The 12,813-nt window shown below is 37.1% G+C and overlaps 1 protein-coding gene across 1 annotated transcript; it reads left to right on the top strand.

Moving 5' to 3' along the window:
• Positions 1-4,190: 4,190 nt before the first annotated feature.
• On the top strand, positions 4,191-11,395 carry LOC140241654 (ubiquitin-like domain-containing CTD phosphatase 1). The gene is made up of 7 exons (XM_072321397.1): positions 4,191-4,358; positions 5,521-5,698; positions 6,628-6,743; positions 6,955-7,053; positions 8,021-8,157; positions 9,408-9,521; positions 10,152-11,395. Exons 1-7 carry the CDS (start codon positions 4,199-4,201, stop codon positions 10,296-10,298), a joined length of 951 nt encoding a protein of 316 aa, XP_072177498.1. The 5' UTR covers positions 4,191-4,198; the 3' UTR covers positions 10,299-11,395.
• The last annotated feature ends 1,418 nt before the right edge of the window (positions 11,396-12,813 follow it).

Below are 12,813 nucleotides of genomic sequence, written 5' to 3'. Positions count from 1 at the left end.
TATTGAAATGTGTTACTTCAATGAAAGATTACCATGGTATGCAGTAAACATGTACATCTCAATTCCTGGAAAAAAACAACTACACCACAGATATGAATGAATGAGAGAACACAAAAGGCTATATAAAAAAGCAAGTTTTAATTCATACATATCTACAGAGCTGTAGGATATATTTGTATTTGATGAAAGATACATTGTATTTTGTCTGAGAAGTACAGTGCATTTGCTGAAAACAATTTCTAATGTGTATCATGCCTTCTACTGTATATCATACACAGTGCAGAATAAAACTAAAACTTAGTCAAGAATTTCAAGTGGTTTTCTACCGCTACATATGTAAATTTCATGTTGGATTTCTTTCAAGTACATTATCAGTCACAGGAAATGGACTGAAGCTGTATCTTCTGTATCTTCTATACAGAATGTGCCTGTCATTTTTAGTCGAGCATCATAGCATAAAATGCTGCACAAAATAATAATAATTTAGAAAATGATGCCTTATTACTTTACCAACCCTAGAAGCCATCAGCTGACTGAGAAACAGGTTATTCAGAACTAAACATTTTAGTGCAATAGTCCACACCAAATCAAGACGGGTGGAGAGGTTCAATTTGTCTACATTTAAGCAGTGTTCTCACTTTATACATTGTGGCCAATATTATCCCAAATGAAACCCAAACAGATGAAGGACTATTATTTTACAAATATTGCCTTCTAAGAGGTACAATGTAACACTTGACATCCCAACAGGAATCACATTTTCCAAAGTGCACAGCACTGAGGGAAACTAACTTTCAAGGGACTGTAAACTTAGTGTCAAGTGTTTTATTACAATCTAGGGATGGTAAGATTGTTAACACAATAATTCATTCTAGCCCTGTCAACAGCATATCACTCGACAGTGCGGGGCTGGGCCGCGGCTGAGCCCGCCTTCATTTCAGTGTAAATGCGCAAAAGGCCAAAGGCGGGGCCAAAATTGGCCGCGCATTTGGCCACGCTCTGGAGGTGGTCTCGGCCTTTTCTCAGTGTAAACGCAAACTGGGCCAAATGTGCGGCCAATTTTAGTCTGGCTTACAGACCCTCTGCCCGTACTATTTCGCTATTCAGGATATTAACCCCCTCAACAGTGAAAACTAGTATAGTTTAAGGTGGTTTTGTCCTGCAAAGGATTTCTCCTTCAGCAAAGGCCTTTGCCCGAACGGCGACTTCATCGCCACGGAATCCAGTTGGCAAAGGGTCTGAAAACCAGACTATACCAAATTGCATTTGTTTACAAGCAGAGCGCCACCAAGACAAAATATTGAAAGGTTTGAATTAAAAGAGTGGCCGAGCCTGGCAGTGTAAACGGACAAAATTGCAGGGCTTGGCCCCGCAATTGAGGCTGAGCTCCACCGCGGCTCGGCCCAGCCCCGCACAGTAAACGGGGTCTAAGTCACATGAGTGCATTGTGATTAATCACTTACCAGTATTCATGCAGACCATTCGATATATATTGAAGAGTTTGTTTGCAAAAACCGATAAGTCCATTTTTGAAGATTTTGAAGTAAGGTCTCTGTCATAAAGTACAAAATAATACATTTTAAATGATATATTGGTCACTACATATAAAGGTACATTTTTGAAGTTATGGTCAAAAGAAGCAAAAATTTTCTTATTATTCTCTTTATTTTCATTGACCTTTAATCGCAAATATCTCCATTTGGCAAATATGGACTTATCGGTTTTTGCGAACAAACTCTTCATATGTTACCCTGCTTCATAAAACAAACAAAAAGTATCCAGACATGGATTTTTACAATGTAGGTACGGGCAGATTCTGAAAAAAACAGACTATAGGCTTTAAAATGATGTACAGTAACTCAATTCAAATGGACTCTCCAAGACGATAAATCTATCTAAATATTGCAAAGAAATTACATATGAAGGTACTCTGGAAAAGTATGAACTAAGAAAAGAGGCTCTGAAGTATAGGGTCTATTCAAGCACTTTATCTCTGACAAGCCATGCTAACTTATAGCGTTGATGAATGGGATAGAAAAAAACAGGATGTAAACCACAACAACAATGAAGGGATCAACAGATTAAGCTGAAAATGAGCATGCTCTCTTAATACATTCTGTCCATGATTAATGTCAACTTTCAAAGCAGTAGCATTATCCTATAAAAATTATTAGAGATGAAAAGTGAAGTGTAAAGGATCTTTAAAAAATGAAAAGGGGCCTCTAATCACACCACTCAACAAAAAAAGGTAGTACAAAAACTGCAGAAATCAAACTTTCCCAATCATTTCATGATTCCTAATTCAAGAATAATGTAGAAGAAGAATAGCCGTTTCAGGAAATATATATGAAAAAAGAAACTCAACACTGACTTGGTTGACCAGTTTTACTTTTTTGAACATATTAATCTAAAATATATTTAATTCAAAAATATTAGTAAAGCAGGGTTAGAATCACTCTCAGAACTTGAGCTTTAGCATGGACATGTAAGGTAAGCCATCCAAAATTCAACCACCCACTAACTATCACTAGAAACCTATCCATCCATCTACCTAACAATAAGTTAGATCTAGATCTAGATTTCTTATTTGCCTATTTGGATTAATCATTAGGCCCATGGGTGGTATTCTGAAATCCTTCCTAGGAAGAAAGTCAGGATTTTTGCTTAAGTGGTGTTCTGAAAACCTTCCCAAGTGTCTTTCCAAGTATCTTCCCAAGTTTTTTCTTAAACTTAGGAAGAAACTTAGGAAGATATGAAAATGAGGATGAGATATGCAAATTTCTGACATACACACTGTAGGAAGAAGTTGGTATTCTAGAATGCACTTAGGAAAGAATTTTAGGAAGATATTTAGGAAAGCCCCACCCCTGTCCTAAGTATGTCGGTAAGATGTAGCATGCTGCAAAATATTGTGATAGGCGCTTGTCATTCACTGCACGCAACATGAACTTTGATACACAAGAAAGAGGTGACATGCCACGCACATCACACACATGTATATCTAACCCTATGTCATGATATGCAATTGTCATTGGTTGGTTCCTTTGATACAATCCTTATTTTCATATTGGCTTAAGAAAGGATATGGGCAAGGATAAGAATGGCCTATATTCGCATTAAGAAGTTTCTACTAACATTAGAAGTCTAATCTTAGCGAAGGAAGAACTTTCAGAATACCAATTCTGTCTTTCCTAACCTTAGGCACTTCTAAACTTTCTGGCTTACAATGTGTAGGAAGAAACTTAGGAAGATTTTCAGAATACCATCTTATAAGTTCTTCTTCAAAATACTCCTCACAACGTTCCATCTGGAACCAAACAAGGAGGAAGGGGAGTGCGCGATGTTGCTCTGTGTATATTCTACTGAACCTTGTAGTGTATTCTAGTGTGAGTCTTGGTTTAATATTCAATGGTCATGCACGAAACATTAAATATAAATTTTAAACGTTGTATACCACACCAACATTAACATTAGATAGCTACAGTAATCAATCATGTGAGACATTTCTAAAAGCAGAATCCCACACTAATCTCCAATATCCTGCCAGCACTATAAATACATAGCATAGTCCCCGATAGTAGGCTGGGCCTTGGAGAGGAAACGGGCTGAATGCGGGAAGCGACGAGGGCTCGCTCCGACTGTGACTACACGATGCCCAACTCACTGCACTCAGTCCCACTCGACTCCCAGCTCCGTTCAACTCTGAACCCACATAGTCTATTTACAGTCAAAACCTTGTAATTTACATCATAACAACAAGAAAGCTTGAATCCTGTTGAACTCACGGAATCTTTTCGGCTTGTTTCCCCTTGTCCATGGCCCCTTCCGCTACCAGCCGGTTGCTGAGCTGCCATTTTCCGGTTGATAAGTTATTACAATCAGGCTCTTCCTACAATCTATCCGTCATGTTACTCAGCGATGATACACTCGCTTGTGAATTCCCTGCTTGGGTATATAATGGTATGATACATTTTCTGTGCTGTTTCTGTCATAAGGTGGGAGGGGATACCTGGGTATGTTATTATACAGAGTCCCAAATATTCACGCTTAAGATTTAAAAACTCATTTTTGAAATTATAAAAACTAAAAAAATGTTTAAATGATTTTACTTGGATACTTTTTTGACTTAATATTTTTGCAATATAAATGTACTTGCAGATTCAAGACATTTTTGCGGCTGAGGATGTAAATATCAAAGATGGAAGCCCCCATGCGGATTGTTGTCAAGTGGAGCGGACAAGAGTACGAATTTTCCGAAGTGTGTGGAAATGATACCGTGAAGGATTTGAAGGATGCTATTCATGAAAAGACAGGGGTATTGCCCCACCGACAGAAGCTACTTGGTCTGAAACTGAAAGGTAGGATTTTTACGAATTAAGCTCATCATCATCCAGGTAACAATGCGATACAATGCCCATCATCACGTCAATAAACTCTCAGTGCTGTGCACTGCCACTGTGCACTGTCGTGGCATGGCAGCAGCTATAAAGCTAGAACGGTAGCGCAGCGCAGCTAGCCAGCTAGCAGCTGCAGCATGCAGCAGCTGCATGCTGCATTTACCCACCGGCAGCTCAGCCGCAGCAGCATGCAGCATGCGGGTTGCCGGCCGCGTAGCGAGCTGCTTGCGGCGTATCATAAATCGGTAGATAGTTGGGTAGTAACTTGTTAGTAGAGGTGTAAAATATCACTGCACTGATCTCGGACAACGGTACCAGTAAAACAGTTGTCTGCATTTTTTTTTTTTTTTTGTATGTATAGACTCTAGAAGGAATATACACATAATACAAAATGCAGAGTAAATTATACAACCACAAATATGACACAATAAATGCACCATATTTGACCATCATGTGTCTTTACTAGATTTTACCATTGAGCCACACATTGCACATGCATGTCACTATGTGGTTGTTTAGGGTAAAACCCCCGGTATTTGATCACTTAAGCTTTTCTGCAGTATTTTTTAATATTAGAATAATACATAAGATTTACATAAATTTATATCATCAGCAATGTACAATGTATGTTAAATATATCAAATTTGAGCCACACATTGCACATGTATGTCAGTATGTGGTTGTGTAGGGCAAAACCCCCGGTATTTGATCACTTAAGCTTTTCTGCAGTATTTTTTAATATTAGAATAATACAAAAAATTTACATAAATTTATATAATCAGCAATGTATGTTAAATATATCAAATTTCTTTAATCTCAATTTTTATTTTGTCATCATAGACACATGATACACACACACACACAAAATAGATACACACAGCAGGTTTCATACAATATGGTACATACATACAGTGATATGCAGCTTCTCCATGTGTAAGACACGTGTTTGTTAGTGTTTTGCTGGAAATCAGGGTACTGCAATACGATGTATCAGATCCACAACTAGTCAGGAAACATCTTTAGGCAGGTGGTAATGTTTCTTGTACTGTGCATACAGTAATCTGCAATATTTAAATTGCTATACTGTGTGTTATTGTGTATGTGTTTATTTTATTTCTTGTAGGGAAGCCTCCTGGAGATGATGTCCAGCTATGTGCTCTGAACATCAAACCCAACACCAAGATCATGATGATGGGCACAAGGGAAGAAACGATCCTGGCAGCCAATGAAAAGCCAGCTGACATTGGCGAGGTTGTTGACGACTTTGATATCGAAGATGAAGAAGTTGCCACAGAGAACAGGTTTGAATATGGTGTACTCAAAAGAATGTCAACCATTTCCTAACATTGTAAAGATCACAACATTTCTATCATTTATCTAATTTTGATTAAGTTCTCTGTCTTTTACTATTGCTCCACTTGATGTAGTAAAAAATTTGTCTGTATATGTTGTATAATAACCCTACAAAATTGTGAATGGATAGGACTTTTTAATAGGATATGTGATGCTTATTGACAAAATCTGGCATATTTAAAAGAGTTCATGGTCCATCCAAGTGGTATTGACCAATTTTGATTATCTTGAGCTTTCCTATCTCTTTCCATGTATGTTCCATCTTCCTGTTTCTGGCCCTGTTTCTGTCCCCTAATTTGTTTGTTTGGTTGTTTGTTTGGGGTTTTGTGTGTGTGTGTGTCCATTCTATCTTCATCTCAAAAATATACTTTGTAATACCGGTAGTTTTGATGATACAAATTGTACAACTTTGATCATCAGTAGTCTGTCACATAACCATACAGCATTTATCATGTTAGTAAGATGTTACATGTGACTTCATGGTAATCTTTAATTCATTTTGGGCTTATTCTATGATATTCTGAGCTTTGGGGGGGGGGGGTTGTGGGGGAGTAGAAAAAAAAAATCTGGCAAAAATCACAGTGCTCAAACAAGATACTTACTGAAGATTTTGTCCTTAGATTCTTCCCGTCTATTAAGCGAAAGGGCAATGGTAATCATTGACTTGCAGCCCACCTAAATCCCCTCCACCTTAAAAACATTCTGCGGCCCTAGCATGGAATATCCCCCTGATCATCATGGACATCAGTCTTGGTTAATGATGTTTAATTGTTTTAAATAAATTAAGAGCCAGAAGGGCACTAGCACTGTAGAAAGTAGACAGACTGAATGCCCTTGTAGCACTCAACTGATTTGATATTCTTGTCTCTGTTAACAGAGAGGAGTACTTGCAGAAAGTGGAGCGACGTGTGAGAGAGTACGAGATCAAAGTCGTCAATGAATCCAGGCCCGGAAAGAAACTTCTTGTTCTTGATGTTGATTACACCTTCTTTGGTATGTGCAGCAACTGTAAATCACATTGAAAACAACTTATCATAAGTTTTTGACACTTTTGTTGAACTCATTTGAAACGACCGACTGACCAAATTCTATACATTGTTATATACAATGCTAATTTTTCTTCCATCCTCTGTGCAACCTTTACCTATAACCAGATGAGCTTGTAAAAATTTAATCTTCCATTTGCTCATCTCCTCTTTTGAAGATCATCGTTCTGTGGCAGAGAATGCTCGGGAGCTGATGCGGCCACACCTTCATGAATTCTTGACAGCAGCTTACGAAGACTACGACATTGCTATCTGGTGTGAGTCTGGTTGATGAACAGGTTTTTTGCTCCCACATTTCCTATAGAGTGCAAAGTAACCATTGTCAAATTGATGGGTCTCTGTTAATACTGCAGTCATCATCATCATTTTTTGTTGTTGTTGTTGTTGTTCAATGGGCATGTATCCTAAGAGGTGATATTTACACACACAATACATGATAGTTAAACGAGTTATGATATTTACTGTTTGAATATCAATAAAACCATGCAACATAAAATCTTGGAGACTCCGTAGTATAACCATGTTTATCTTTGACTTCATGTCCTCTGCATCATGCTCAGATATTTTGCACATGGAGATACTGCAAAAATGACTTATCCTGTATGTGCGTAAATGAGTATACTTCCTGCATCACAAGAGTACATTGTGGCATGATGCCTACATATTGACAGATCTCAAGGAAATATGAAATCAGCAGCATGTCCTGTAATTGCAGGGAAGTTTTCTCAACAAGGAACTTTACAGTGGTGGGAGTATGGAGGCTGTTTTATGCACAACTTTCAAAAACCTACATTGTAATGGACCAAGTGAAATGCCTTAATGGGAATTTTAGAATCTTGTAGGTAAAGAAGCCAGCAAACAGCTTTATTGTTCATAACTCTCAAACATCTAGTTGTTTATAACCCTGGTATCATTTGTGGGCAAAAGTTGCAATCATGTGCAAAAAAAGAATAGAGTTTTACTGTTTCTCCATATTTTTGTTTCAATGCCCAAAGTGACTGTCATTGCATCAGTATTGCTCTTGTGATCTAATTTTTTACAGATGTTACACAATACCTTGTCATGAGACTGCAAAGTTCCAGCACAAATATTTAGGTTTTTGTGCGCTCTCTGTATTTCTGCTGGTATTTAAATGTACAATGTTGCCAGGCCTCTAATAGAACTGAGATGACGCTCTGATATTAACTAGATGACAAATAGATTTTTTTTTCCTTTTGCTTGCAGCTGCTACAAACATGAAGTGGATTGAGGTGAAGATGAGGGAGTTAGGAGTCAGCAGTAATCCAAACTACAAGATTGCCTTCATGGTGGACAGCCGCGCCTGCATCACTGTACACACACAGAAGTATGGTGTGATTGAGGTATGCAGAGCTGATTATCGTAGAGTCATCCTGATTCTGAATGAGGCTCACTGAAAATGTAGATTTCTCTTCAGGTCCTGGCAGGAGAATATGAAACCCTCCATGATTTAGGATGATACTAGCCTATTGAAATGCATGTACATGTAACATACAAGAATTTTCATCATTGCTATTTGGGACCTCCCTGATTTTGAAGTGTAAATGTGTGGCATTCCTGAGTATACAGTGGACTCCCATTATAACAAAGTCCTCAGGACCAGCAGTTTTCTTTTGTTATATTGAAATTTTGTTATAACCAAAAAAACAAACAATAGAAAACAAAGAGAGGATAATGTTGCAGCCTAAATTCTTATTTCGTTGTAACCAGAATTTTGTTATAACCATTTTCGTTATAACGGGAGTGCTCTGGAGTGGCAGCTGGATGTAACCAATTACAAATAAGTTCAGGGCCCTGTTCTATAAAGAGTTATAATTGATTGTATAGTTGATTTCTGTGATAAATCTGTGGCAGCCTGTGTGTTAAGGAAATTTGTTATTGATTATATCTTTTGATAAAATGGGGCCTACATATATGATTTTTACCATATTTATTACATAATGCTAGATATACTGAATACAGGTAACAGTGGAACTTTTCATGCATTTCACGTGCCATGAAACTAGTGCAAGAATAAAAGCGTGTAAATATTTTTGCTTGTAATACATGTAGTAATATTTTATCTCTGTGATTTCACAGAATTAAAAACAAATACCAATTGGTTGCAGCAAACTTAAGGAGCTTGTTAAATCAGAAACATGTGTTACCTTATTCCAAGCTATGTGTGTAAGCCATAGTATGCTGGAATTTTGCCAAGTTTGGCCCATGCTGTTGTGTGACATATCTAGTTACAACTTTGTCTTTGTCAAGTTTATCTTGTACTGTAGTTCAAGGTATGAAGAGAGTATACTGCCCTACTTTGGCAAAAGGAAGCAAGTGACATACCATCTAAATTTGAGTTATTGATGTTTTCATAATTCATAAGTCTTTTCAAGTCCTCTTCTCTTTATATTCTTTTGATTTCAATTCCTCATGAGTCAAATTTTCTCTAAGTTGAAGCTATTTTTTCAGTCCAAATAGATTCAACTCATAGGCAAGGTTGACTGTACATGTTGACGTTTCTTCGTGCAACATAGGAAATGTGGAAATTTCAGGTACATTTTGGTTCTTGTTACCCAGAATTTTATCCTTGTTTATATTTTTTTTTTGATAGACTAAGCCGCTGGGGGTGATTTGGGGCAAGTACGAGCAGTACACTCCAAAGAACACCATCATGTTTGATGACCTTCGAAGGAATTTCCTGATGAATCCTCAGAACGGCCTGAAGGTAAATGACAAAAAGACTCATCTGTAAGTGTGTTTAGAAACACATATGATGCAAATTATGGTATTTGTGTAGTTCAGAAAGTAACATAAATTATGTTGAATTATCTTGAATACAATATCTTCACAATTGTGTGTTCCATGAGGTATTGATAGTGAAAAGTGATAGACGTTTGCTTCATTCTGAGCATTTGTCTTCTCTATAGTTTGACCTTTAAAAACACTTGTTAGGGTGAGGAGCTGCTCCTGACTGTTGTACTGACCATCAAATTTTGAAATTCAGAATATTCTGTCTTTCACATCTACCTATTGCATTAAAATGTACAGTATCTGATGACACCAAAATAACCAGACCTCTTATTAACTGGGAATTGGGCATGTTTGATCTTTGACCCAAGTTAAATGCCTCAGATATTGTGTGATAATAAACCGAAATGTCCATTGGAAGTATTAGAATGATTTGTAATTTTTTCATGATTTGATGCTGTGCAGTTCTTGAGTGAGTATTGTTTCCACACAGCACAGTTGCATGACATTATGCATTTATGTGACATGCCGAGTGGGTAGTCTTGTGGTAGTCTTTTGGTAGTCTTTTGGTAATGGACTCTAAAGCCTTTCTGCCTCTCTCCTCAAGATACGACCTTTCCGGGAAGCACACAAGAATCGGGAGCACGACCATGAACTCCTTAAGCTGTCTCGCTACCTGAAGGACATCGCGACCCTGGATGACTTCAGCCACTTGAACCACAGACACTGGGAGCGCTACAAGCCGCCAAGGTGAGCTGTGCAAGCCGAGATGGGTGTGGACAGGTCTGGGTGGGCGTTGACAAGTCTGGGTGGGCGTCGACAGTGGTCTGGTTGGGTGCTGTCACCAACTTCAAGTGGGCGTGACTACCAATGGAAAAGACCTGGAGTGCCTGTCAGACTTGTTACTGCATACATTGTCCTTTCTTGGAGGGGAAAGGGAACCCCAAAAAACCCTCTCTAGCCCAGGGGCTCATTTCATTAAAGATGTTTGCAGTTATCATATGTTATAATAATTGCAGCAACTGCACATTCACAGCTGATCAGTTGTGCTATGGTGACTGCAATTGTTGTCATTTATAATTACAGCAAACCTCTTTAGCAAATGAGTCCGAAAGTGTGTTTTCATACTTTTTGCTGTAAATAGTTCGCTGACAGTATGAAAGAATTATGCCAAGGAAAGCAAGTCTCATAAATCTCTATAATTTTGTAGCATTCCTTTTTTTTTTCTTTTTTTCTTTTTTTTTAGTGTCATGTCATTTGACCAGTACAGTGTACTCCTGTTATAACGAACATGGTTATATATCGAAATTCCAGTTACAAAGAAGTAAAATTTAGGGCCAAATCATTATACACTCTATGTATTTTTTTGTTGTTTGTTTATTCATTTGGTTGTAACAAAATTTCGATATAACGAAAGAAAATTGCCGGTCCCGAGGACTTCGTTATAACGGGAGTCCACTGTATTAGCAGATAGACAGCTCAATCACAACAAAGTTCACTTTTAAAAAAATTCAGATAAAAAAAAATATGTGTAGCAAAGAGAAGAGAAATCAATCCTGCACAGCAAGGTAACATTGTATTCAGTTCCTGAGGTTGTCTCCACAAAATATTAGACATCCTTCTGATTCAACTACATGTAATATGGTTTATTTTTTGTTGTTACTATTGGCATTCATGTTTGTCAAGGCTAGCAACAGTTTTTGCATCAACTTTAACATTGAAGAACACCTACAGCTGTATTTGGTTCTTTACATCTTGTGAAACCAGGTTATGGCAACTATTGTACCATGGGGTATTGTATGAATATTTCAGAGCAAGCAAAAGGAATAAAGCTGAAAACTCAAAATGTCATTTGGTTTGCCACTTGTGTTTCTGTCCAAACATGTCCAGTGTTTCATGCGTCAAGTGTAATTTGATGTTAGCTGCTCCTACAAGGGAACTGATATAATGGCTGCATCAGCAAGGTCTATTTTCATAAAGGGAACACACGACTGATGCGATTAGGCTTACCCTCTACTTGTATTGCATCTGATTTTTAGATCAAAGGTCTTTTTGTTGGCTTGTTTAAAGGGGAATTCTGTACAAGTCAAAAGTTAGTCTGAAAAGAAAGGGCAACATTTGAATAAAAGAATTGAATTTTGTCAATTTTCAGGTACATAAAGGAAAATAATGAGTAATGATATCAGCTCGCATGCATATTCATATCAACTGTATGAGAACTGTTTTGCAAAAATTGGTGATTCTTTTAAATTTCATAACTTCCTCTGAATGCTTTATATCCAATTCTGATTAAATTATCAGTAGTGCTTGTAAAATTTAACTATTTCTTTTCAGAAAAATCTTTACTGATTTAGAATTCCAATGTTGGAGCCTTTGACATCATGTTCAATTTGATTTAAATCCGTGAATGGACAAGGGAATTTCTTCAACACCTTCCCAAATGGATTCAAGAATAATCCTCTTCAGTTGAGGACTGAATTGTGTTTTTCGTCCTTATCTAACCAATCATATAATCTTGTGTGTAATGAATACCTTGGTCTCAAGTTACACTGTGGACCACCCTTTGATTTCACAGGTGTCACCTCACTGAGATTTGTTTCTACAAGATAAGTGTCCAGGCTTTTATGTTGCCTTCCTGTTTGAATGCATCTACAAACACAAAAACACACACAAACAATTGACACACACGCAGGTGTGTGTGTGTGTGTGTATATATGTGTATACACACACACATATATATATATATATATATATATATATATATATATATATATATACATGTGTGTATATATATGTACATGTATATATATATATATATATATACAGTGGACTCCCGTCATAACGAAGTCCTCGGGACCGGCAGTTTTCTTTCGTTATAACGAAATTTCGTTATAACCGAATGAAGAAACAATAAAAATACATAGAGTTGATAATGTTGCGGCCCTAAATTTCATTTCGTTGTAACCGGAATTTCGTTATAACCGTGTTCATTATAACGGGAGTGCACTGTATATATATATATATATATATATATATATATATATATACATATACATATATTTAAACATGTATACAATATGTAAATTTACAGTGCACGTATATGAACAATGAACAAGAACACAATGGAGAATAGATATACCTGCAAAGAAAGTTGTGACGTGTTTAATGATCAGGTAGTAGTTGCATGTTAGTTGAAAGAATGGAATTAACAATGACTGAATCATTTCCTATGACACAAATAGGATTCAGTTTAGGTCAAATCAAATCCA

This window comes from Diadema setosum, chromosome 18 (genome assembly GCF_964275005.1).
Source record: "Diadema setosum chromosome 18, eeDiaSeto1, whole genome shotgun sequence".
Taxonomy (NCBI): domain Eukaryota; kingdom Metazoa; phylum Echinodermata; class Echinoidea; order Diadematoida; family Diadematidae; genus Diadema; species Diadema setosum.
Note: the sequence above shows the minus strand (reverse complement) of the source record. Positions and strands in the feature narration are given on the sequence as shown.

Coding starts and splice junctions, on each gene's coding strand:
- LOC140241654 (XM_072321397.1), top strand. CDS start 4,199: ATGGAAGCCCCCATGCGGATTGTTGTCAAGTGGAGCGGACAAGAGTAC. Junction 5,699..6,627: donor GAAGTTGCCACAGAGAACAG/GTTTGAATATGG, acceptor CTCTGTTAACAG/AGAGGAGTACTTGCAGAAAG. Junction 9,522..10,151: donor ATCCTCAGAACGGCCTGAAG/GTAAATGACAAA, acceptor TCTCTCCTCAAG/ATACGACCTTTCCGGGAAGC.